This window comes from Artibeus jamaicensis, unplaced genomic scaffold (genome assembly GCF_021234435.1).
Source record: "Artibeus jamaicensis isolate MK-2021 breed Jamaican fruit bat unplaced genomic scaffold, CSHL_Jam_final contig_391, whole genome shotgun sequence".
Taxonomy (NCBI): domain Eukaryota; kingdom Metazoa; phylum Chordata; class Mammalia; order Chiroptera; family Phyllostomidae; genus Artibeus; species Artibeus jamaicensis.
Genome location: NW_026521814.1, coordinates 9,190,175 through 9,217,610, shown reverse-complemented (window position 1 = coordinate 9,217,610; position 27,436 = coordinate 9,190,175). Strand labels below are relative to the sequence as shown.

The 27,436-nt window shown below is 35.2% G+C and overlaps 1 protein-coding gene across 3 annotated transcripts in view; it reads left to right on the top strand.

Annotated features, from left to right (window-relative positions):
* The window catches only part of TLK1 (tousled like kinase 1), a 152,705-nt gene that overhangs the window by 103,115 nt on the left and 22,154 nt on the right, over positions 1–27,436 (top strand). For all 3 annotated transcript variants that reach the window (XM_037139532.2, XM_037139534.2, XM_037139533.2), the window contains 7 exons: positions 554–649; positions 2,102–2,191; positions 3,220–3,312; positions 6,793–6,903; positions 7,017–7,153; positions 9,019–9,207; positions 23,190–23,256. In XM_037139532.2, coding sequence (XP_036995427.2) covers positions 554–649; positions 2,102–2,191; positions 3,220–3,312; positions 6,793–6,903; positions 7,017–7,153; positions 9,019–9,207; positions 23,190–23,256 — 783 coding nt within the window. The remainder of the gene's footprint in view (positions 1–553; positions 650–2,101; positions 2,192–3,219; positions 3,313–6,792; positions 6,904–7,016; positions 7,154–9,018; positions 9,208–23,189; positions 23,257–27,436) is intronic.

Sequence of the window (27,436 nt, the reverse complement as noted above, 5' to 3'; positions counted from 1 at the left end):
TACGAACATTTAGACATATAACAGGTCTTGAGAATGATGCTTCTGTTTTAAGATGATTGATTTTGTTTACTAACATGTACATGTAAATGTGTTAAGTTTGGGGGGATTAGGGTTTCTACTGGCTCGACAAACATTTGTAATGTTACAGTTCATTGTGTCAGTTCTATCACTGTAGTTCTTAAAGTTATTGTTGAGTTTCAGACTTTAGTTTCCTGCTAAAATTTGAAAGAAATATAAGATATGTTCATTGTTTGTGGGGGGGATTTATTTGTCTTTGAGTCTGCTGCAGTAACAAGTTATATATAGTTAGAAGTTCAAGTAATAAGGGCCTGTATAAAATATAATCTTGTCATGTTCTTATGATCAATCAGTATTATCTCTATAGAGTATTTTAGGACTTAGCTGTGACTAACATTACTTTTGCTTTTTCTTGACCTATTTAAAAGATTACTGGATTTAATTTAAGATATATTTAAATTAATTCTTCATGCAGTGTCTAAAATGACATTTATCTAAACCTATTTTAATAGTGATGTTTCTTTTTTCCCCTCAGTACCAAGGTGGAAATGGCTCAAGCCCAGTAAGAGGCATACCTCCTGCAATCCGTTCTCCTCAGAATTCACATTCACATTCCACTCCTTCTTCATCTGTAAGTTTTTCCTTGCGTAGTCATTTGTCTAGGGAGTTCTGTACACCATATAACTTTTATAATTTGTTGTCTTTATTGAGAACTTCTGTATATATTGTTTATCTTTTCGAGAATCATTCTGTGTGGTTGGGTCCTTTTCAGTGATCTAATGTTATTAGAATTTCATTACCAAAAGTGAGATTCCTCAATTAAAAGTTTTCCTGAACTAATTATATCCAAGAAGTAACGTTTTGTAAAAGAATGCAGTTGAGCCCATGGGGACTAACATGGAGACTCATGACAATCCATGTTCAGTTACTTAGTTCTAAATTTTAACTTTCTTATGAATTAAATTTCTCAACCATTAAAATGTTAGCATAATTCCTTTCTGGGTATCCTTAAGAAAAAGATAGGTAGCCATCAACCTTGGATTGTTTATATTTAGTTCAGTATAGGATGAGGATCTTGGACCTAAAAATTACAACTTTTTTGCTTTGTTTCTAACATCTTAGAACCTAGTTCTTTTATCTGCATTGTTTTACATATTGGATTTCATTTTTCTTCACTTTGATTGTGTGAAAGTTCAGTGGCTAACCAGAAAAACAACATTGGCTTTTAGTAATTCAAAGAGAAATTAAAGATTTTTGAAAATCAGAGTATCTCTTATTTATTTAAGTACCCTGCTTGTACTTCCAGTGTACCCTATTGGTCCTTGTCTGTAGACATATATTTCATTTTTTCTTAATCATTTTGTACCTTGGGACACATCAAAGTAAAGTATAATACTCAACCATAACTCTAAGAGTTGTAGTGGTAACATTGGTACAGTGATGTAATCTCCTGTTTTCAGTGAATGTGTTTTAAAACTAGGGCCTAGGTAAACCACAAAACTCATCAGTAAATTGATATTATAAGTTCTGCATTAAGATCTTTTCAGTTTTACTTAACATTTTTGTTTTAACATAATGTATTGGCCTTGTTTTATTTAACTGATTGAAAGCATTACAATTTTTTTTACAAAAATTTTTAAAGATTTTATTTATTTATCTCTAGAGGGGAAAGGAAGTGGAGAGAGAGAGAGACATTAATGTATGGTTGCCTCTTGTGCATCCCCTGCTGGGAACTGGCCTGTAACCCAGGCATGTGCCCTGACTGGGAATTGAACCATGATCCTTTGGTCTGCAGGCCCGTGCTCAATCCACTTGAGCTACACCAGCCAGGGGTAAAATTTTTTTATGGCACTAGAATGTAATCATGAGGGGCAGGAATGAATGACTATCTTTCACTGGGCCTTATGTGAAGGAGGTACTCAATAAATTCAAATTGAATAAGTGGTGGTTAAAAGTTTTAAAGTCATTATGTTTTAATTAAGTTTATTATCTTGATTGAAACTTAAGAAATATTAAGTAGTTGTTGCTCAACAGAAGCCTATTTTTTCTTGCTAATGTAAAATTTTTAATATGGTTTTTTAAGGTTCGACCTAATAGCCCATCTCCTACTACATTAGCTTTTGGGGACCACCCTGTTGTACAACCAAAGCAGTTATGTTTGAAAATTACTCAGGTAAATATTTATTAAAAGTTATTGGTATGGTTTCTAAGAAACGAGTAACCAGCTTTGTGCAAACAACTCATATGTCTCTCTTCGTTTTGGACATAGTCATAAAATGAATCTGTCCATCAAGTAAGCTTATTACTAAACAAAAAGAGAATTTGTCAGGAGTAAAAAATTGAAATACCCAGTTTACTATCATCTTGTCTTTTATTACACATTGGTTAAATACGTAGATATTTTAAGTAAATTAAATAAACAAAACAACCATAATGATGTCAAATCTGTTTACTGATTCTTTTTGAACTTAACATCCAAATACATATAATCAGTGTCTTCTTGAAGCTCTTCTGTTTATTGTTAAGTGGACATCAAAGCCATTCATTTTGGGTATTTTATGTATATTCGTATATGCTACATACTTAATAAAATATTTGAAAATTGAATTAATCTAATACCTTTTTCACTTATTTAGTTTTATTAATTTTGGGTACCTTTTCATTTCAACCTTTACATGGGAGTTTTTGAATGACACTGTCTCAGACCCAGCACTGGGAGAGTTGGTCTTTTTTGCTACCTCAGCTGCCTGATTTACTGCCGTGAGACTTTTATTGCTAGGTCATGTCTAGACTTTTATTGCTGTTGCATGGGCATCAAAACTACTACTTCTTTTTTTGGTTGCTCTTTAGGCTAGGATTATAATAAGTACGTTTGCTTTCAGTAAGTGAACAGCTCATAAAAGTTTTTGTCAAAAAATCAGAGTTGATGGCATAAAACAGTGGTTCGATTGAATCTTAATGATGATTATATCAATAGTCTAAAATTTTAAATACACTGTAAATGCTTCTTTGTAAGTTTGTAGTACTTACACTTCTGATTAAAATTTAAAACTACATTGAGGCTTTTTGGGATAGCCTTTACATACACACACAAAATCAAATATTTTCTTTGCTTTTTAGAATCAGGGTAAAATCAAATTTATGTTTACATGCAATGATACATATATAAAGGAGATAATAAAATAGCTTTCTTTCATTTAGACTGATCTCACAATGCTGAAAATAGCAGCATTAGAAACTAATAAAAACCAGGACCTGGAAAAGAAGGAAGGTCGTATAGATGACTTGCTCAGGGTAAGTAGTAAGTCATGAAGGTTAAAAAGAAAAAAAGAGTATTCGGGAATAGTAAAACTGTTGAAAAAAGACATAGCATTGTAAAAAATTCTATAGCTGGAAAAAGCCATAAGCCTTTTCTGGTTGTATAAGTACCTGATTGAAAATTTCAACTTTAAATTGAAAATTATTTTGTTAGCTCTTTAAAATGTGAATTGAGAACAGTTGGAGAAATAGAAAAATGTTAATGAAAATTATTTTTATTTGAATAACTATCATAAGACAGAGATAATTCATTTCATGTTAGTTTTAAAGTTAATTGATTTTGTTACAAACCTAACTGACATTTGCTGTTTTCCAAGATGAAGTAAATACTGCAATTCTGTGAGATTTTTAATGGAAACTTTATAAAAAGACCGTCAAAAGGTGTTCTTACAATGTGTAAAAGTGTAAAGCAGTGGTTCTTGCTCCATGCTGTTCATTAGAATCACTGGGTGAGGGAAAGGAGGGTGAGAGGCCCTGGATCAAAGTACTGATGGCCAAAACGCTACCCCGGGGACCTCTGACTAAATTGAGGTAGAGGTTTTATATTGGTAGTTTTAACAGCATCTCCAGGTGATTCCAGTTTAAGCCAGCATTGAGAACCATTGGTTTAGAGAGTCAGTAAAACCAACATCCATGATTGTACCATGATGACAGTACCTTTGAAACATCCAGTGTGCCTTTCCTGATTGTGTCACATTCACATTAACCACTATTCTTAGTTTAGTATTTATTATGCTTTTGCATTTCTTTATAGTTTTATTACTTATATCTGTACAGTCTTAATGTTATTTTAGTCTGTTTTTGAACTTTACATGAGCGGAATTACTCTGTATGTACCCTTTTACCCTGCTTGTTTTCACTAAACATTATATATATGATTGTCATGTAATTGGTTCATTTTATTGCTATATAGTGAGGCATTATATGAATATACCATAATTTATCTCTTATTCTCTTTGTGGACATTTAGTTTCTACTTTTTCCTAATATGAACTGCTCAAAACACACTTGTACTTGTCTTCTGGGACAGATATGGATTTCTCTATGGTATATGCTTAGAAGTACCGGTCCATGTACATCTATAACTTTTCTGTATAATGTCAGATTTTCCCAAAAGTGGCTGTATCCCACCAGTGGTGGGCAAGAAATAATTTTATTGTTCATTATCCTTGCTGAGTCTTGTTTTAATTGGATTTATCTTTTAAAAAAAATTTTGGCCCAAATGATGGATGTAACAAAGTATCTCTAATTATGCATTCCCTATTTACTTTTTGAACATCTTTTAAAATATTTATTAATCATATTTGTTCTGAGAAATAACTGATCATGTTTTTTGCTTACTTTCTTACTGGGTTGCTGTCTTTATTGATGTCATTTTTTTTCACTGATAATATACAGGGTGGGGCAAAAGAAGGTTTACAATTCATATGGAAAATAACAATAATGAATACAAGAATAAACTTTTATGTACTCACAACTGTAAACCTACTTTTGCCCCACTGTCTATATTAATTTTCTCCAATTGTTTCAGTTGTCTTTTCATTTCCTCAAGCTATCTTTTGATGACTAGAGGCATTCAAAGTTTTTATGTGATTAAATATATCTTTTTTATAGATTCATTTGTACCAAATTATTACAAAAGGTCTACCAAATAATTTTTCCTTTAGATTATAAAGATGTTCTATATTTTCTTTGAAAAGTTTTATAGTCTGGTTTTTTAATAAAAATTGTTAATTTCACTGGAACTCCTTTTGGGGTATGGTATGAAGAAGTAGGTTTCATTTTAATTTATTTCTTTATAGATAACCCGTTGTCTGGCCCATTTAATTAAAAGTCCACTGTCTACTGCCAGCTCTGTCATATCAGTCTAGTTTTCATAAATGAGTGGGTCTATATCTGTGTTCTTTGCTATGTTCTGTATTCTGTTTGTGTATTCCTATGCTGCTTTCACTATATCTTTTTCATTGTCTTTGGCTGTTAGTGACAGAACATAAAACAGTAATACTTAAATGAGATACATTGTTACTTTTTGAGAGAACAGAAGTGGGCAGCCTGGGTGTGATGGCTGCACAGTGACATATATGGGATTTTGACTCCTTTTGTTTTTCTTTCTCATCCCTAGTATTATGATTTTCGTCTTGAAGGTCATACAAAGGTACAAAATATTTATTAGAGTCACAGTTAGTTATGACTCTAATCATAACTATGTTCCTGAGCAGAAAACAGAAAAAAGCAGGGAATAACAAAAAAGCAACAATTCTGTTTGCAGCTTCCTTTGAATATTCTATTCCTTAGCTGCAAGGGAAGCTGTGAAATGTGTTTTTAGCTAGGCATATATCAATTCAGAATAAAATACTGGTTTTTCATTATTAAAGAAGGAGAAAATACATTTGGACCATCATGATTCCTGTAGCTTTCTATTAAATCTTGACAAATACCCTCTTTTTGGCTGTATTTGGCCCTTTGCAGTCTAGAGGAATATTAAAATCCATTTTTTAAGTTACACACACACACTTCATTAGTTTTGTTTGAATTGTTCCTGATGCAATGATGAGGTGACAGATTTCATTTATGTTCCTCAGAAAGTATCTTTATTTTATGCTTTTTTTTTTTTGAAAATCAGTTTATTAGGTATATAATTTTAGGTTGGTAGCTATTATTTCCCATCATTTTTGATTTATTATACACTATCTTTTGGCTTCCACCATACCATGATTGGCCTAGACCCATGGTTCTCAAAGTATGATTCCCCAGATCAGCATTACTGGGAAACTTACTAGAAATTAATGTTCAGGCCCTACCTCAGTTCTACACATTCAGAAACTCTGGAGATGGGTTTTAGCAGTCTGTGTTCCAACAAGCTCTTCAGGTTCTTGGCTTATCATTATACTAGACTAATCAGACTCATCTCCTGAGTTGAGAGAGAGGCCTCTTCACTGAGCCATTGGCTGCCTACAGAGTCAACAAAATTGGTATATGTTTGCTAAGAAAGATGTTGGGAATGAATGTCTGTTGGATAGGCATCAACAGTGTCATCCACAAATGGAGTGGAGAGAAATTTGTTACTAATTACAAAGGATGGAAAAGAATCATATTCATTTTTAAGTGCTAGACACTTTATACCATATTTTGGTCATTTTAAACTAAGTTTAGGTAAATGACATTGCTCTTATTTTAAAAATAAGTCAACTGAACTAAGATACAAATAACTTAGTGGATTTGAACCCAGCGAGTATGGATACACATTCCATGTACTTTCCACTACACAATTAAGCAGTGTTTAAACAGTAATACTCCATGGTAAGCAGATGTTTTTTTTAAAAAAAGTTTAGTGTCATACTCAAATAAATACTTAATCTTTTTTCTTTATATAATTTATTCAGTACATTAAAACTATTCCTGAGTGTCTCGTGAATATAAATTTTAGATTTATTCCATTTTCTACTTACATTGTAGGCTAACTGTGATCTCAGACGTCAAATAGATGAACAACAAAAATTACTTGAAAAATACAAAGAACGATTAAACAAATGCATATCAATGAGCAAGAAACTGTTGATTGAAAAGGCAAGTTGAAGTTCAATAAACTTTCCCCCTTTTTTGAATAGTCCCTTTTGCCTTGTACACTTTTAAAATTTAAAGGAATATGATTGAGTGATGAATTTTCCTCCTTTTTTCAGAGTACCCAAGAAAAACTGGCAAGCCGAGAGAAGAGTATGCAAGACAGACTACGCCTTGGACACTTCACAACAGTCAGACATGGTGCTTCGTTTACTGAACAATGGACAGATGGCTTTGCATTTCAGAATCTTGTGAAGTTAGTCATTCTTACATTTTAAAACATTTAATTTTCCTGTGGGTTTTCATTATTTTCAACGATACTAGATTTGGGATTATGTTCTACATCCATTCCTACTGTTTGAGATTACAGAATTTAGTACATTTGAAAGGAATATAAAGCAAAAAAAAAAGATATAATTTTAGCTTTAGCAGACTTTTTGACTAGTTAACATTTATCTCTATGGTATGATGTATTATTCTAAATACAAATTTCCAAAATACAAATTGACCTTTTAGCTTTATAGATGATACAGGAGTAAAATTACTGAAAATTTAATTTTCATTGGAAGATTTATATCTATATAGATCTTGAGATTTTTCTACTTTTTCATTCTCCAATATTAAGTGTTAATATTCATTACTTGCCTGGTCTCTTTTCCTACAAAAAAAAACAAAACCTTTTTCCTTTTGCCTTAGGTACAATAACTCATAAATCAGTTGAACTGAACATGTAGCTTTAGTGTTGTTTAAAACAAGTCATCGTTACTGTACTTTTTTGAGCTCACATGGTAAGTTAACCATTTATGTGCTAAGGAGCCAGGATACATACTTTTATTTTTTCCTTCCTCAAAAAGGTTTTTTTAAATGTGAAAAACAAGAGTAGTGTCAGCATCTTCATCAACTTTTCCAGAGTCAGTCCAGTGAAATGGAACATGGAGACAAAGCATTATTTATCACATAAAAATTGCTTTTTCAAACACTAGTGCCCGTGATTCATCACAGAATGGCTTTCTCTGTATCTCAGTTGATTTATTCAGCTTTTGCTCAACACAGCTGTGCTGGGCCTTAGGTATGCCATAATGAGAGAAGACAGTGTCTTGTGATCCTGGGCAGTTAGGGTGTTGCCTGTGTTGTTTTTTTTTTTAAGTTATTTTTTTAAATTAGTGTTCTAATGGGAGTTAGGGTTTTAATTCTGTGGATAATGGGGAACTTTTAAAGGTTATACGTTTTATGTGGTCATACTTGAGTTTTAGAAAATTCTGATGGTAATGTTGGCATGATACTGGAAAGAGGATAAATTGGTTGCGTTCAGATGGAAAGGTGTCCAAATGAAAGGCAATTGGACTTGAGCTAAAATATTCACAATAAAAAGGAGAGTAGGATTTACATTAGAGATAGAAACCATAGTTTCCGAATGTTTATGAGCAAGAACCTCTGCTACTAAACTCAGACCCACAGTTGCCCAGGTAATGACTAAAAGAGAAGGTTATATAATATAACCTTAAATATAAACTAGAAATATAAATCTGAAATATATACTCTGCCTCATACTTAATTTCGTAAGTTCTTTTTTAATAGTACATTTATTTCATTCAATAAATACAGGGGTGGGCAGAAGGTTTCCAGTTGTGAATGTGTGGAACACAGTTAATAAAGCTATTCTAATAGTCATACCTGTGTGTCTTTTTCCACACACACGACTGTAAACCCTCTTTTGCCAACACTGTACTTTTTGAATACATAGTATACCAATCCCTGTGTTGGACACTAGGAATACAGTAAGATATAAAATAAATGTAGTGTCTGTTCTCATGGAGCAATGTAGTCCAATCATTCTGACCAGTATCTACAGGAATGGTATTTGTTAGAAAGGACGTGAGGAGCAGCAACATACCATGAGAATGTGTGTGGCAACACATCTTTCCCTAGTCTAGGGGTATAAGGCTTGCCTCGTTCAGAAATGAATGTTTCAGAGGAGACCTGGACTGTGAGTATGAGTTGGTTCACTAGAGAGGTACCACAAAGGTACAAATTTGTATCATAATGACTTCTGATTTTCAGGTTTTAACTGTGAAAAGTAGTGGAAAGTTAATACAGTTTTATACATTTATTTTTATACAGGCAACAAGAATGGGTGAATCAGCAAAGGGAAGATATTGAAAGGCAAAGGAAACTTCTAGCCAAACGCAAACCTCCCACAGCTAATAATTCTCAGGCACCCTCTACCAATTCTGAACCAAAACAAAGGAAAAACAAAGCAGTCAATGGAGCAGAGAATGATCCCTTTGTTAGACCAAATTTACCACAACTGTAAGCCTCCATTTTTTATTCTCCTTCTTTTAAACTGTAGCTGCGAATGTTATTAATGGCTGTTTTTTATAATTACACTAATATTTAAATAGTAATAGTTATGGCCAGGAAGAAAGGCAGTATTGAAAATATACCTCTAAATTAATAATAATACCCAAATACCTGAATTTTACTTTTGTAAGTGGAGATATATTAATGCTCTTTTGAAGTGGAGACTTAGGTAGCTAAGAGGAGACCGGAATCTTCTCTTTCATGTCTGAGTGAGTCCATTATTAATGTTCCTTTTTCTAAGAATGTTAAGTAACATAGCTGCCATATATTTTCTCAACCAAAGGAAGCAGTACCTTAGTAGATTATAGGTATTGTTTTTCCCCTTTCTACTTTTCTTTGTTTTCTGATTTTTTTTTGCTTTAATAATTATTCTTTATAATTCAAAGAACAAAGGGTTTTTTTAATAGTTACATGCTTATTGTAGAAAATTTGGAAAGTATGGAAGAACACAGTAGAACAAATACAGATCATGATTCAGTTCCACAAAGAACACCATTTAAAAAACTTGGATGTGCAGCCCTGGCCGGTGCCCAGTTGGTTGGAGTATTGTCCCATAAATTGAAAGGTGGCAGGTGGGACTCCTGGTCAGGGCACACGCCTCGGTTGCAGATTTGGTTTCCAGTTGGGGCACATAGGAGAGGCAGCCAGTTAATGTTTCTCTCTCACAGCACTGTTTCCTCTCTCTCTCCTTCCCTTCCCCTTTCTCTAAAGTCAGTAAGCATGTCTTCGGGTGAGGATAAAAATTGTTTTTTGATGTGCAGTGGTCCTTATCTATAGTTTCGCCTTCCATGGTTTCAGTCGCCCACAATCAGTCTAAAAATATTAAATGAAAAATTCCAGAAATAAACAGTTTGTAAATTTTAAATGGCAGGCTGTTCTGAGTAGTGTGATGAAACCTCACACTGTCCTACCTGGGACATGCATCGTCCCTTTGTCCAATGTGTCCACCCTCTGTTTGCTGCCTGCCCATTAGTCACTTACTGGCTGTCTTAGTTATCAGATCGATTGCTGTAGAACAGTGTTGTGTTCAAGTAACCCTTAATTTACTAAGTAATGGCCCCAAGCCATAAGAGTAGTGATGTTGGCAATTCAGTATTCCAAAGAGAAGCCATGAAGTACTTTAAGAGAAAAGGTGAGTATAGTACAATAAGGAATTTTGAGAGCAAGGGAGCAAGAGAGCACATTCATGAAATTTTTATTACAGTATACTGTTATAATTTTATTGTTAATGTCTATAAGTAAAACTTTATTATAGGTGTGTGTATATATATATATAGAAAAAACAGTATATACAAAGTTCATCTCCATCTGTGGTTTGGGCCATCCATTGGGGGTCTTGAAATGTAACCCTCATGGATGAAGGGGAAATACTATACTAATGTATCCAAACTTATTTTTCTATTCTGTAAGAACTTACATTAGTTCATATAAGTAGGTAACATACTCACCCTCTGTTTGCTATTACTTGTGGATGTTGTCTATCTCCTCTCTCAGAAGAGAGTGTTTTATCTGTGCTTTTAATCCCATTTTCTGCTATATCAGGGACCTCGTCTAGTGATACTTTCTCTATCTCAAATGTTCTTAAATGTTTTGCTTTTTCTCTCTTAGAAAGCAAAACAAAAAACTCTCTCAATTATAAATCCCTCTCATCTCCATATACTATCATTTTCATATGATGACATCTTCTACCTCACTTTCCATTTTCTCCTTTAACTGAAATTGTTCTTTAAAAGATTGTTAACTTTCTTCTTGATGTTAAATGCTGTAAACATGTGAGTTTTAACTTGGCAGCATTGAATATTGTTGACTCCTTATGTTTTCTTGAACGACTTTTATTGCCTTAGTTTTTGAAGTGCCTTGTTCTACTTTTCGTTGTAACTCATTTGGCTATGTCTTCTTGGTCTCTGCTATGGACGTTACCTTCTCTTACCCATTTGTAAAATGTGGGTGAGTTGTAATGATATGCTCTACTCCATTGTATATCTTGAGTATTAGCTACTCAGTCTTCTTGTACAGCAGCTACTCTCATGTTTCAGTTACCATGTGTATGTTGCTGACATCCAGACTTCTATCTCCAGCCCTCTTTTCTCTCTTGAGTATCAAATTTCTCAGTCTTGAATGTCATCGATCTTGAATGTTATGTCCTTGCTTAGTTCATATTGGTACTTAAATGTCTCCTAGGAACCTCTGATGCAGCCTGTTCAAAACTGTATTGACTGTTATCTCTCCCATTGCAGTCAGTCAGTCCCTGTCGCTGCCTTTCTTTCTCCCTCAGTCCCTCTGCCCACGCACGCACCTTTCTTGTGTTCTGTCAGTAATGGACACTACCATCCTTTCGATTCTACGTGCCCGAATTCTGGTTGCTACCCTTAACATTTAGATTAAGATTCCATTTGTTTTTCTTAATGCATTTTTATTATTTTTTATTGATAGATTGGCACGATAATCTTATCTTTCAAACTCCATCTCAAAATCTACTTCTTCAAGCATTTCCTAATTGGGGGAGGGAGGCTAGGTAAACTGGAATTAAAGCATTTACCTATCAGCATTTTTTTTTAATTTCGCAAATGATTTACTTTTTCTAAATATGTTGCTTCAAAAAAGAGTCAACAGGTAAGGGAACAGTTATATAGAAGAAAGTGTATGATAGCTTTCACTTCAGCCCCCAAAACACCCAGTTCTTCTGTATCTCCAATGTACCCATCGATACCATTCTGACTTAAGTTACTGCTATCTTTTACTTGGGTTTTTTTACACACGCATTCCCTTTCCGTTTTGGTCTTGTCCTTCAATTCATTTTGATGTCATAGACAAGTCATTTTTTCCCCAAATAAAATTATAATCCTTTTTTTCTCTTACTTAGAATCCTAACATAGCTCTCTGTTACTTGAATGATATAACCCAAGTGTTAAGATAGCTTATTAAAGTATTTTTGATCTGGTACCTTCTGACCTCTCTAGCCTCAAGTACTGTTTCCTTATATATCTCATCCTGTAACTTTTATATTTCCTTCACTCTCCATCAAGATAAAATTCACTCTTGTGAAGACCCTTCATATACCTTATTTCTCTCTTTATCCTCATTCCCCAACATCTGCCCTGTGTATCCTATGTTAAACTCTTTCAGTTCTCTAAATGGACTATGCTTTTTGTGCCTTTGTACATCTTGTTCCTTTTTTTTTTTTTTAAGATTTTATTTATTTTTAGAGAGAGGAGAGGGAGGGAGGGAGAGAAACATCGACGTGTGAGAAATAACATCTGTCTATTGCTTCTCGAATGCCCCCAACTGGGTACCTGGCCTGCAACTTAGGCAGGTGCCCTAACCAGGAATCAACTGGCAGCCTTTTGCTTTGTGTCGTGACGCCCAACCAGCTGAGCCACACAGGTCAGGGCTTGTTCCTTGCCTCTACCTCATTTCCTGTTCATTCTTTAACAGTTGGCTCAGATAACAATTTTCAGTAGGAAGCCCTCTCCATCCTTCTTCCTGGTTTCCCCCTCCTCCCAAGTTAGGTGCCTGTAGTCTTTTGTACATTCCTGTTTATATTGTAGCATTTATCTTACTATTTTATCTTTTACACATATTCTCAATATCTAGCACAGTTACTAACATATGGAAAGTGGTCAGTGAATACTACATTGCAGTACATAAATAAGCATTTGATTTTCATTTTCTCTTACTCAACAGATCATATTTCTATTTCGTTGCAGGTATTTAGCTTTCTGCTTGCTTCCAAGATGCTAACAGCCATAACTGTAGTTTAATAATCATAGACTTGTCTCGTTTCCATCCCATTTTATTGCATATGTTGACTTAGAACTAACCCTGAAGTTATACTGTTATGCATTCTTGGAGTGGCAAATTAAGTGATAACTGCATAGCAATTTGATTACATACAGATTTAAATAGGAGAAAAAGCCACAAAAGCACTTTGATTCATATATATTATAGTTTGATTGTTTTAGCAGCCATGCTCTGCAACTATCTTATAAAAACTCCTTTTGAATCATTGTTCAGTGGAAAGTTTAGGCTATACCTTGTGTGTAGAATAACTAGTATAATTGGAGTAGAGGTAATGAATCTTTAATTATTTTTCTATACAGAAATTGAAGTTACTTCCATATAGTGGTTAGAACTTTAAGCCCTGTATTCAGACAGATGTGGAGTCCAACCATGACTCTTTCAGGTTATTTTTGGTAAGCTGTTTTACCTCTTAGAACCTTTGTTTCCTCACTTATGAAAGTACATTTGTCATAGTTTCGAAGGATGGTATGTGGTAAAGCATGTATTGTATTTGCATAGTTCCTGGCTCCTGTTTTTCTGTCCTCACCTGAAGACGTGCTTATTGATTTTACAGAGAAAGGAAGGGAGAGAAACATTGATTGGTTGCCTCTCATACACACTCTAACCAGGAACTGAATCCGAAACCAAGGCATGTGCCCTGACTAGGAATTGAACCCACAGCTTCTTGGTTTACGGGACTATGCTTCAACCAACTGAGCCATACTAGCCAGAGCTGGTTCCTGGCTCTTTACTAATTTTAGTAAGAGTCAAGTTTTTAAGGTTTCTAATTTTAGTCACAAATACTTCATAACTACAAAAGATTCAACTCACCAGGAACATATAATAATTCCTAATTTGTATACACATAATAACATGGCCTCAAGGTAAATTAAAATTGATAGTTCTTTAAGGAGATAGACACAGATACACAAATCATAATGGAAGATTTCAGCACATAGATTTCTTAGTAATAAAACCAGGTAGATAAAAATAACACAGTATCAAACAATAAACAGAGAGCTTAGAAAAATTCAGTGTTGATAAACTTAAACTATTGAATACATTCTCTTAACATCCACAGAATATATGTTCTTTTTAAGTGACTTTTATAAAAACCAAACCTGTTAAGGCCACAAAACAAGTCTTAACAAATTTCAAGGAATTGAAAAAGTTTATATAAGGTAGATTGGACCATTTTGTCCTTAAACGCTTGGTAAACTTTGGGATGAAACTTCAAGGATTAGAATCATATAGAACATGTTTTGTGACCACATTGGAACTTAAGTAGAAGTCAGTAACAAAAAAGATCGTGGAAAAGTCTTAAATGGAAATGAGAAAATATTTTTAGATAAATCATAGTGAAAGTGCTAAATAGCAAAATCTGTGAGATAAATATGAAATAGTATCTAGAAGTGGTTCTTACGGCCTTGTATACATATAGAGGAAAAAAAGAAAAAGTAAAACTTTATAAACTAAGCATCTATTTCAGTAAGTTAGGAGATGAGTAGCAGAATTAGCCAGGAAAGGAAGAGGGGAAAGATGGAAACACTAATTCATGATACAGTGAGCAAACATGCAATGGAGAGAATCAGTCAATCCCAAGAGGAATGTTTTTAAAATAAAAAACTAATGAAATTGAAAAAAGAAAGCAAGAAGACAACCATTATCAGGTATGAAAAAAAAAAGGGAATATTACTACAGAGTCTGTAGATATTTTTTCTTTTAAATGTTTTATTGATTACACTATACCAGTTCCATTTTCTCCCTTTTATTCCCCTCCACCCTGCGCATCCCCTCCCACCTGCATTCCCCCTTTAGTTGATGTCCATGGGTCATATATGTAAGTTCTTTGGCTTCTCCATTTCCTATACTATTCTTAACCTACCCCATCTATCTTCTACCTACCATTTATGTTACTTATTCTCTGTACCTTTCTCCCCTCTCTCCCACTCCCCTGCTGATAACCCTCCATGAGATCTCCATTTCTGTGATTCTGTTCCTGTTCTACTTTGTTTTTGTTTCTGTTTTAGGTTCAGTTGTTAATAACTGAGTTTGTTGTCATTTTACTGTTCATACTTTTTATCTTATTTTTCTTACATAAAATCCCTTTAACATTTCATATAATAAGGGCTTGGTGATGATGAACTCTGTTAACTTGACCTTATCTAGGAAGCACTTTATCTGCCCTTCCATTCTAAATCATAGTTTTGCTGGATAGAGTAATCTTGGATGTAGGTCCTTCCCTTTCATGACTTCAAATACTTCTTTCCATCCCCTTCTTGCCTTCTTTTGAGAAGCTGATAGTCTTATGAGCACTCCTTTGTAGGTAACTCTCATTTCCTCTTGCTGCTTTTAAGATTCTCTCCTTATCTTTAATCTTGGGTGATATAATCATGATGTGCCTTGGTGTGTTCCTCCTTGGGTCCACCTTCTTTGGGACTCTGAGCTTCCTGGACTTCCTAGAAGTGTATTTCCTTTGCCAGATTACAGAAGTTCTCCTTCATTATTTGTTCAAGTAAGTTTTCCATTTTTTTGGTCTTCCTCTTTTCCTTTTGGTACACCTATGATTCAGATGTTGGAATGTTTAAAGTTGTCCCACGGGTTCCTAAGCCTCACCTCATTCTTTTGAATTCTTGTTTCTTCATTATTTTCTGATTGAATGTTTCTTTCTTCCTACTGGTCCATGCCATTGATTTGAGTCCCAGTTTCACTGTTGGTTCTCTGTACATTTTCCTTTATTTCACTTAGTATAACCTTCGTTTTTTCATCTAATTTGAGATCATATTCAACCAGTTCTGTGAGTATCCTGATTACCAGTGTTTTGAACTGTGCATCTGATAAGTTGGCTATCTCTTTGTTGCTTAGTTGTATTTTTTCTGGAGCTTTGATCTGTTCTTTCATTTGGGCCATTTTTTTGGTCTGGGCACACCTGTTACGTAGTAAGGGGTGGAGCCTTAGGTATTCACCAAGGTGGGGCAACTCATGTGGCTGCGTTGTGACACTGTATGTGGGGGAGGGTCTCTGAGAGGAACAGTACTGCTTGTTCTGCTCTCTACGGGCTTTCAGTCACTTCCCCTGCTTCCCACAATCAAATTGGGCCCTTTTGGTGCTGATTCCCAGGTGGGTGGCTCTGTACATTCTAGAACCCTGTGAGTCTCTCTAGCAAACTCTCCTGTGAGGCTGGGAGTTTCTCCTGCTGCCTCAACCCCCACAGGTGTTTTCAATCAGAGGTTTGAGGCTTTATTTCCCCTGCACTGGAGCTCTGGGTTGTACGTCTGTCTTGCTCCCCAGTTGTTCCTCCGGTTTATTGGCACACAAATGCGGGGCTACCAGTCAGCCAGCCACTGCCTTGCTGTAAGTCTTCTCTGCTCTGGCTGCCCATCTCCGCCCCTCCTTCTGGTCTGGATGAATGTTTCTTCTTTAACTTGTTGGTTGTCAGACTTCCATACAATCAATTTTCTGTCAGTTCTGGTGGGGTTTTTTTTGTTTTGTTTTTAAATTTGTTGTCCTTCTTTTGGTTGTGTGAGGAGGCGCATAGTGTCAACCTATGCCTCCATCTTGGCCAGAAGTAGAGTCTGTAGATATTTAAAAGAAAACAAAATACAGGGGTTGGCAAAATAGGTTTACAATTCATATGGAAAATAATATAATGATAAATAATAATATAAGAATAAACTGTGTTTTGTGTACTCACAACTGTAAAATCTACTTTTGCTACCCTGAATTATAAATTGTTTAAATTTGAAATTTTTGTGAAATGGATGAATTTCTAGAAAACTATAACTTAACAAAATTGACATTGGAAGAAATAAAATCCAAATAGTTCTATTTCTATTTTTTTTAAGATTTTATTCATTTTTAGAGGGGGAAGGGAAGGAAAGGAGAGAGGGAGAGCAACATCAATGTATGGTGGCCTCTCCTGCATTCCCTGCTGGGAACTGGCCCACAACCCAGGCATGTGCCTTGACTGGGAATTGAACCACGATCCCTTGGTTCGCAGGCCTGCGCTCAATCCACTGAGCTACACCAGCCAGGGCTAGTTCTATTACTATTAAAGAAATTGAATCTGTAATTGAAATCTTTCCTCATAGAAAACTCCAGGTACAGCCCTCGCTGGATGGCTTAGTTGGTTGGAGCATCATCCTGTACACCAAAAGTTGCGGGTTTGATTCCAGGTCAGGGCACATACATAGTTCACATCTTCAAACCCAGGTCAGGGTGAGTGTGGGAGGCAGATGATCTCTGTTTTCTCTTTCTTTTTCTCTCTTTCCGACCCCTCTTCCTGTTTTGCCCGCCCCACCTCTTTTTCCTCCTCTAAAATCAATAAGCATATTCTCAGGTAAGGATTTAAGGGAAAAAATGCTCTAGGTACAGATGATTTTATCTGTGTTGCTTGCCAACCATTTAAGGAAGATACCATGTTAAGTCTTTCAAAACCTTTTTTAAAGAACAGCTGAGGCAGAAGTGTTTCCAGTTCACTCTGAGGCCAACAAAATCTTGGTGTCAAAATCAACAAGGACTGTACAATAAAGGAAAGTTATAGGTTAATCTCACTTATGCAAAAATCTTAAATAACCTTTACCTACTCAAAATATAGTATATAAAAATGATAAACTATCAAGACAAAGTTGGGTTTATTTTAGGTACATAAGATTGATTTAACATTAGAATTATCAATGTAATTTTCCACATAACAAGAAAGATTATATGATCATCTTCACATGCCAAAATAAGAAACATTAGGTAATATTCAGCATTGGTCTCTGATTAAAACTCTTAGCAAAAGTCAGTAGTAGATAACATTTTTCTTTTGGCTTACATCTCTACATGCTGTGCTCTTGAGTTACTTTGCTCCCTGTATCCGCTAGTTCTTCTTCCTGGCATCTGTCTGCTCCTCTTTAACCAAGTTCAGGTGTTACCTCTTCTGTGTTTTTTTCCTGCCTCCCTTTGTATAAATTTTTTCTTTCTTCTATTTACTCATATTTACTCGTATTATCCAGGATAATCAACTTATTTTGAGGTCAGCTAATTAGCAACCTTTGATCCCATTTAATCCTTTGCCATGTGAGGTACCATATTCACAAGTTCCAAGGAGGGGGACGTATCATCTTTGGGCAGCTATTATTCTGTCTTACCATATTCTGCCCCCTGAACCAAGATTCACACTCTTCCCACACACACAATGTATTCATCCTATCCCAACATCCCCCAAAACCGTATTCATAATACTTCAACTCAACATCCAGAATCTCATCTACAACTTTTCTGCTCAAGTGGTCTAAATATCATTGTCTAGTCTAGATCAGGTATAGGCGAATCTCTGTGTATAATTCATCCTGAGACACAATTCCTCTTAATCTGTGTACCTCAACAAACAAGGTAACTTTTTTCCAAAAAACAGTGATGAGGATAAAGTATAACAGTCACATAAATGATTCTAGTTCAAACAAAAAGGAGTAACTGATTCCAGGCAGTTTCAAAAATCTATTTAGGCAAACTCAAACACTATTTGGTTTCAAGGTCTGGTAATAAGTATTCGGTATCTTGTGGCTCTGCCATCGGAACTCAAGGTTTTGTCGGCGACTCTGAGTCTTCCATGAAGGTTATCAGGTATTTGTAGCTGAGTAGCTTTATGAGCCTGTGTCTTGTTTTTAGAATATTGTGGGTGTGACAGACTTTCGTTGCATACTCTGTCTTTTTTTATCTAAGTTGGCAGTGTTTCTACTATATAAAGTTCTTAATAATCTTTTGGATCTCCCATGTATGAAATAAGGATTTACTCCAAATACTCCCATTTTTATTTTTGGCTTCTGCTGAGAAAGCTGATGGAATGTATGAGTCACAATACTGTTCATCTTATTAAAGACCATTATGTGACTGAAAAGTCTGGCCTCTCTGAGGTATTAGAAAAAGATTGTTTAGCTACACTCTCCTGTTTTTATTTTATTTATTTTTAATTTAATTTAATTTAATTTTTTAAGAGCAGCTGACAGTGAATCTCAATTTTAGTGTATTTAACACTGTGATAGAATTAGAATTTTTTAATTTTTTTATTTTATTGATTATGCTATTACATTTGCTCTATTCCCCCCTTCATTCTCCTCCTCCCTGCACACCCCTCCCCCACCATTCCCCCCTTTAGTTCATGAACACGTGTCTCAAGTTCTTTAGATTCTGTATTTCCCCTACTATTCTTACCCTCTCCCCTATCTATTTTCTATCTACGGTCTATGCTACTTATTTTCTGTACCTTCTCCCCCCTTCTCCTCCTCCCACTCCCCTGTTGCTAACCCTTCATGTGATCTTCCTTTCTATGGTTCACTCTTGATCTAGCTCTCCTCTTAGTTTTCTTTTGTTTTAGGTGTGGTTCTTAATAACTGTGAGTTTGCTATCCTTTCGCTGTTCATCTTTTTTATCTTCTTTTTCTTAGCTAAGTCCCTTTAACATTTCGTATAGTAAGGGCTTGGTGGTGATGAACTCCTTGAACTTGATCTTATCTGAGAAGCACTTTATCTGTCCTTTCATTCTAAATGAAAGCTGTGCTGGACAGAACAATCTCGGTTGTAGGTCTTTGGTTTTCATGACTTGGAATACTCCGATGCTGGCTCCGCCCTTCTCACTGGTTTAGCTGAGCAGTTCATTGTTGTCGGACTCCGTATTGTTTGATTTTCTGTGGCTTGGCTGCGTTGATTGTTGCTAAAACTTTATTGTTTTTAGATTTGGTTGTGCTAGGAGGAAAAATGTTTCCACCTACGCCTCCATCTTGGTGGAAGTCCGAATTAGAATTTCTTAAACCATCAAATCCTGGTTTTTTATTGTTGAACATTTCTTACCTGAATTTATCTCTTCTCACATTTTAATAAAAATAGGAAGAAGAAACTAGTCAATACAGCCAACACTTTTGACATTTTTTTAAAATTCTTTTCAAAAATTGAATTTATCGGTGTAATACTTGTTTAAAAAGCTATACAGGTTTCAGGTATACAGTTCTATAATGCATCATCTGTACATTGTATTGACCCCAAATCAAATCTCCTTGCATCACCTTTTATCCCCCCTTTTACCCTTTTTTACCTCCCCATCCCACTGTTCCTCTAGTATCTCCATACTATTGTATCAGTCTGAGATGTTTATTTTTTTCTTAATCCTTTTACATTTTTACCCTGCCCTGAAACTCCCTCCCTTCTGACAGCTGTCAGACTGCTGCTCTGTTGTCTGAGCCTGCTTCTATTTTGTTCATTTATTTTGTTCATTAGGTTCCACATATTAGTGAAATCACATGGTATTTGTCTTTCTCTGACTGACTTATTTCACTTAGCATAATAATCTCTAGGCTTATCCATGGTATTAGAAAAGGTAAGACTTCCTTAAGGTAGCACAGCTTTTTATTCCCTTGTCTCCTGATGGAAACTTGGGCTACTTCCATACCTCGTCTATTATAAATAATACTGCAGTGAAGATAAGGGTACATATATTCTTTCGAATTAGTGTTTCAGGCGTCTTCGGATATGTTCCCAGAAGTGGAATTGCTGGGTCATAAGACAGTTCCATTTTTAGTTTTATGAGGTAACCCCATACTGCCAGTTGGGTTCTTGGGAGAGTGGGGGAATGGCATCTGCCCCAAATCCGCACAGCTCAGGCACTGACACCATGAGTCTGTGCATCCCTCCACATCCGGGCCCAGGCTCTGACCCCTCAGTAGGATACAAGGGTGAGCTCCAGAAGATGGGACTATTGCCTTCCCCCAGGTTGATGCCAGATGGAGGGGAGTGCTCCTCCCAAGTAAGATGATGTCTGTAGTATGGGGGAATGAGTCAGCATAGGGATCCTGGCATCTGTCCCTTTAGGTCTTTCCCCAGTGCCACCAACTCCAGTTTCTTTTCATGTGACTCTACTCTACTGGACCCTCCTCCGGAGCCCAAGGTGAGGGACTGTGAAGAGATTCTGTGTGTTGGCCCTTAAAGAGGATGCCTGTGTCTTCAGCAGACTCCTGTCTCTCCCGAGCAGACAGAATCCCCGCTGATTTTCACAGCCAGATGTTACGTGGGTGCCTCTTCCCAGGCTGTGGTGCTTTGGGCTGGGCAGCCCAGTTTGAGGTTGAGACCCCGCACTTCTTAGGGGAACTCTGCAGCTGAGATATCCTTCTGGGATCCTAGCCCCTGGGAGCGGGGGCCAGCCCTTTTTATATATCCTCCCTTTCTACCCATCTTTATGTGGCTTCTTCTGTATATCTCTTCAGATAGTCTTTAGGTCATTTGCTCTATACTTTAGTTGTAATTCCAGTTTGATCCTGGGAAGAGGTGGGTGTAACATCCATTTATGCTGCCACCATCTTGGATCCCCTGGAAATCTCTTAAGCTAAATGTTCAAGCTCACTTCTCATAACTTTGGCTTTCTGTATAACTACCAGCTACAATTTTACCGAGCTTTTTTACTTAGTAACAAAAATCCTCATTCCTCTAGTTTTTAATAACATGGTTTCTATTTCCTCTGAATCCTCACCAGTAGCACTTCCTTTGTCCAGATTTCTACCAACAGACCATTCGTGACAATTTACGTGCTCTCTAAAGGGGTATATGTTTTCTGTACATGTGCTGTACAGAATTCCTTGAGTCTTCAATAGCAGAGGTGTTAACATCCATATTCCTGTTAATGGTCTCAAGGCAGTCTAACCATTTTAAAAATTATGTTCCTCTAGATTCTATTCTCTTGACTGTTGCCCAATTCCAAAGCCACGTCCACATTTTTAGGTGTTGGTTGTAGGAATGTCCCACTTCTTGCAAAATTTGTAGTAATTTTTTATTGCTGCTATACAAATTACCACAAATTTGGTGACTTAATACAATTTATTATCTTGCACTTTTGGAAATTACAATTCTGAATTGGGTCTCATTGGGCTAAAATCAGGGTGTCATTAGGCTGTATTACTCCTTGTGGCTTTTACTCTCTTGCCTTTTCAGCTTTTAGAAACGTTCCTTGTTTCACGTTCCCCTTCCATCTGTGAGACTGCAGTCTCCAGTCAAGTCTTTCTCACGTCACATCCCTCCGACTCTGACAGGCCTGCTCTGCTCCTCCTCATTTATGTACTGTCGTAGTTACATTGGGCCCACGAGTGTAGTTCTGAATAACTCAGCTTGTTAGCAACCTTAATTCCATCTGCAGTCTCAACTTTCCTTTGCTGTGTCACTTAACATATTCACATATCCCAGGGATTAGGATATGGATATCCTAAAAACAATTAATGTGACAATTGAAAGACATTAAATTTAACATTATCCTAGCTTGGTTCTTTTTAGTCTGTGTAATAAAATCATGTTTCTCCAAAGAAGATTGTCCTCAATTTATGTTATCTTAATACTTCACATCTTATCTAATTTTTCCTGAACTGACTGGAGTGGGTCAGTGGATTGAGTGCCAGCCTGTGAACCAACGGGTCATTGTTTCAATTCTCAGTCACTGCACAAGCCTGGGTTGTGGGCCAGGTCCCCAGTTGGTGGCGTGCATGCGAGGAGCAACTGATCGGTGTATCTCTCACACATCAATGTTTCTCTCCCTGTCTTCCTCCCTTCTCCTCTGTCTAAAAAAATTTTTTTTATTTAATTGAAATACACAATAGAGATGTCTAAAAAGCTAATAATGTATGTCATATTACTTCCTGGTAAGAGAAATGCAGAGAAATGTAAAAGCTGTCTCCTTTGCTGCTTTGGGATTTGCATTCTGTTTTGTGAGAGAAGACTCTGGGATAGGAGTTCTTAAACTGAGATCTTTGAATCCCCAATATTACATATATGTGAAGTTTTCTAGGTTGTATATAAATTCCTTAAGTTATTTGTAGATATATCTATAATCATAAAAGGGTAAGAATCACCGCCCAAGAAAGTCAGTAGCCTAGTATTTAGTACTGTCTATAAAATTTGCTTATTAATGCTTTGAAACCAGAGAAGTTGGTAAAAATATATCAACTAGTTAATTGTTCCATTTGTAAGTATTCAGCGTGTTCTGAAGAATATCTTAAAGGGCATTTGCCTTATATTATTTTCAGCTGAAAGTTGTTAATACTTTATTATTTCCATTTGATTGGTTTCATTTTACTTAGCTGGTTGTTAATAAGTATTATTCTTAATATCTAGAATCAATTTTATTTTTGATAGGTTAACTTTGGCAGAATATCATGAACAGGAAGAAATTTTCAAACTGAGACTAGGGCATCTCAAAAAGGTACGTGAAGCATATGTTGAATTTTGTTCGTTACCCGAAATTGTAAAGAGTTGTGTTATATATGTCTCTTATGAAGAAATGAAATGAAACTTAATAGAGAAAGTCACCAAATGAAAATATTTTAGACCACAGAAAAGTGGCATTCAATTTATGTTCAATTTATCAAAATAATATTCCTTTCACTTGTGTCATCTTAAAACATTGAGATACTGATGATGCCATATCCCTGTATGAAGTGGTGGTCCCTGGTCAGACCTTCAGTGTCTTCACATTAGCTTAAGTACCATCTTTTTGTAAAAAACGTTTAACTTTTAAAATGCAATGTAAAATTTTATGTTGTTTATTTCCATTTTATAATAAATTGAAATAATTGTAAATTAATAACAAATTGTTTCTTCGGCCTAACTTTTAAGCTGTGAGATGTTTGGTTAAGTGTTTCCATTAAAATCTGTACATTGGCAAATTTAGAAAAGTCTAGCCATCAGTAATAACATAAAGTAATAAAATTTAGAAAATTGTTTCTATGTGTTATCATAGTAAAATTTAATAGTCTATAGCTTTGTACTTGTTTATAAACTCTGAAATTCTAATCAGTTCATTGTTTTTACAGTACATATTTTTAGTTCAAACCACTTCAAAGAAATAAAAACAGTAGATTTCTCCCCTTGATTTTACTGACAGGTATAACATTTTTTTTGACCCATTTTTTTACTATGTTTTCTGCTTATTGGAATACAGAATTTTTTTTAAAATAGGCTGAATAATAGCTAAAATTGAGTTAGTGAGCTAATAATTGAAGATAGTGTTTCTGAAGATAGCATTTTTATCTTCCTCAGGTAGAGTGAGACAGGACAGAGAAACCCATTCTGGCAGCTACTGTTACACCATATACTATTTTCTTTTTGCAATGCTATCAGTATGCTTCAGATCCCTGCCATTTAATTACAGGGAGCACAACAAAGTTACAGGTGGGGTACGCGCGTATGTGTAGGTAACTCGTGTCGGTGTTCTGGAGCATGCCGTAGCTGTCTGTGCTCCTGCTGAGAAAAGTCTCCGCCTGAACTACTTGAACAGTAAATTTCTTGGGCTTTTTCCTTTTCAGTTCTTCTATTCTATTATCATTATTGACTGTTTCTCCTGCTCTTTGAGATACAGTAGACAATTTCAGTCTATTCTCTGTAAAAGATGGAGTTGTGATGGGACTGTAGAAGGAAGAAGAGATTTTGTAGTACAGAGTGAGTGCAAGTATTTGAGTGCCTACCTAAGCTATTTTGATAAGGAATTCATAGAGACCTGTGCTTGCTGTTCCATATAAAGATTTATCAGTTACTTTCTGTCCAGCCTTAATGATAACGGGACATTAAGTATATACTTAGAGCTTTAACTGGGGGGGGGGGGTATTTTCACATATACTAGTAAATTTTAAATTACTCTTTCTAATGATGAGACTTTACATCTTATTTTGTTAAAACTTTTATATAATGTCTGAAATTACACAGCAGATAACTTAGGAATCAGCCATTTGTATTAGAAAAATACTCCACTTTTTAAAATTTTTTGAATACTTTCCTCTTTAAAAGGCTTCAGAGAAGGGTTTGTTTTTTTGTTTTGGTTGGTTGTTGGTTGGTTGACTTTAAGGCTTTGTTGGTACTTTTAAAATATTTGGTTTCTCTGAAATTCTTCTGTTTCCTAAAGTGAGGTATATGTACATGCCCAGATATTGTATAAACTGCTGTAACTGTCCTAGAACACTGTACCTTCTCTTCTAACCTTGTGTTACTCTCTTTCCCAGTGTTTGACTTCTCCATTTTTTGTATTTACTTATTCCTTCTAATAATTGTTCCCTCCATAATCTTTTTCCTGTATTATTTTTCAGCTTTTATCACATTTCCTGAGCAGTTTTAGATTTCTAACTTTATCTTCTTAACCAGTTTACAACATTACTCTTTTTTGACCTCCATCATGGGCTATTTTGGGAAATTAGATGAACTAGTAATGCTGAAACATACTCTCATGTCTTAACATTTTCTTCTGAGACAATTTTGGATGAGAAAAATAGAATGCATTGTCAAGAAAATTGCTACAGAGAACAGAATTCATAGGTAGTGTCAACTTAGAACACAAAAATACCCTACACACCACTGGCTATTAATTTTGGAATTGTATAATTAAAAAATAATAAGCATTAAGTCAACATGCTTCAAAAGTAAGTTATTTGGCATTCTAAACCCCAGTTGAAAAGTAGGTCATTGAAATAGGTTGTTCTCTTTTCTTTAAAAAAGAAAAGGAAAGGAAAGGTTGATTGGACACTTTTAACAGAGAGAACAAGCTTGACTTCAGAGAAAAGATGTTATCACTTCTAATCTTACCAGCTCCCGGTGCTTCTGGGTTTATTAAGCTGACATGAACTGTACTTCAGCTTGTAACTGTATAGCTTCTACCATAGGCTGGATCTGATCTGTGAATATTTGATGTCCATGTAACCTACACAGGAATGACCCTGTGGTATGTCAGCTTAGTATTTAGATTGGAGCCCGTCATACTCTTGCATCAGCCAGGGTGACACACTCTCCCTTTAATAAACACTCTTAAAGTTCAGCAAAATTATTGTATTAAATTTGTTGACACAGAAGGAAAAAACATCCTACTCTGAGGAAACTCATGCTATTTAGACATTTGAGACTGGAAGGACTTTGTCTTGAAATGAGTATGTTGTGCATTGTATATCATAAAGGTAATAATTGAATAAGTAAACTGAAATAAGAAAATGTATATTTATCATTGAATAAGTCATGAAGATTAGTTCACATTTTGTGCTATCCTGTAGGTTTAGAAATACAAATTTAAAGCTGTTAGTGTAATAGTGTAATGAATGAACAAGCAGAAACATTCAAAAAGTGTATGGCTGAAATAAGATATTTCTGGTTACCACCAAATAGTACATTTAAGTATATTTGTGGCCTATTAGTTTTTTCTTCTGAGATTAGGAAAATCACTGTGTAGTTATCACCTTGGTTTTAATATATCAAGGATTCTTTAATATTTGTTGTCATATCAGTTTATGAAATCATTGTTCACTCATTCACTGACTTGTTTTCATACTCTGCCTAATAATAAGGATAATCCAAGTTCCCATTTCAGGAAAATTATAAAATATTACATTTTATGGACTTTGAAGTTTTAACTATTCTAGAGGGACCATTCATGTTAACTTCTTCAATGCCAAGATCTGTATATGCTTTGTCTGAATTAATACAGCTGGTAACCAGCAAGGCCAGCCTTTCCTCTTGAACCTTTTCTCACTCCTATTTCAATGACAATACCCAGAGGCTTTATTCCTACATTCTTTTGTTGTAGATGGATAGCAAGTTGATTCTTTCTATTCAGAAGAATTCATTTACTTGTAGTTTTCTCTCCATCTCTCTCAGAATTGTAGTTATGTTTGCTTTTTTGGTCTGTCTTCTCAAAATAAGCTATTTCATTTTTATTATAGATGAAGGAGAGCAGTTAAGTTTTTCACTAACACATATATTTTCTCATATTGCTTTCCTTGGGTAATCTGTAGTGACTGTTCTGTCAGCTAGACTGCTTCATTATTAGCTGGTATATTGCTTTTCACTCTAAATTTATATTTAAAGGTCAACAGAAAAAAGTCTTCTTTTGTAGAAAGTGTACATATTCTAACATAATTTTACCTTTTATATAGCTTAAGGATTTAACAGAATAGAAGAGAAAAAAACTGTAATAAAATACATGGAGACCACACAAATTATTCCTAAACTGAAACAAAACAAAACAAAACTTTTCTGCTATTAGTAATTATGTGCACACTCCCCCAGCTATCACTTATTAAAAGCTTATAGTTGTGAGGGGAGTAATTTCCTGTCTTTCAAAAGTTGTTCCTTTGAGGCAGAGCTACTAACTGTCCTTTTATCTATTGCCTTAAATCTGTGGGTTTAAAGAAGCTAACAAACCATATACTAGTTAGCTTTTATGGTTGATTCTTTTTTACTTCCAGTCTTTGATAAATTCTGAGTATGGGAGAGCAATTTATCTTCGTGATTGGAAGAATTTGCTAGGTTGTGTTTTGTTTATTTCAGATCATTATTCTGGAATTCAACAAACTACATGGTTGTGCTTTCCAAGGATGGTTACTGAATTAACATAAATAATTTTTTTC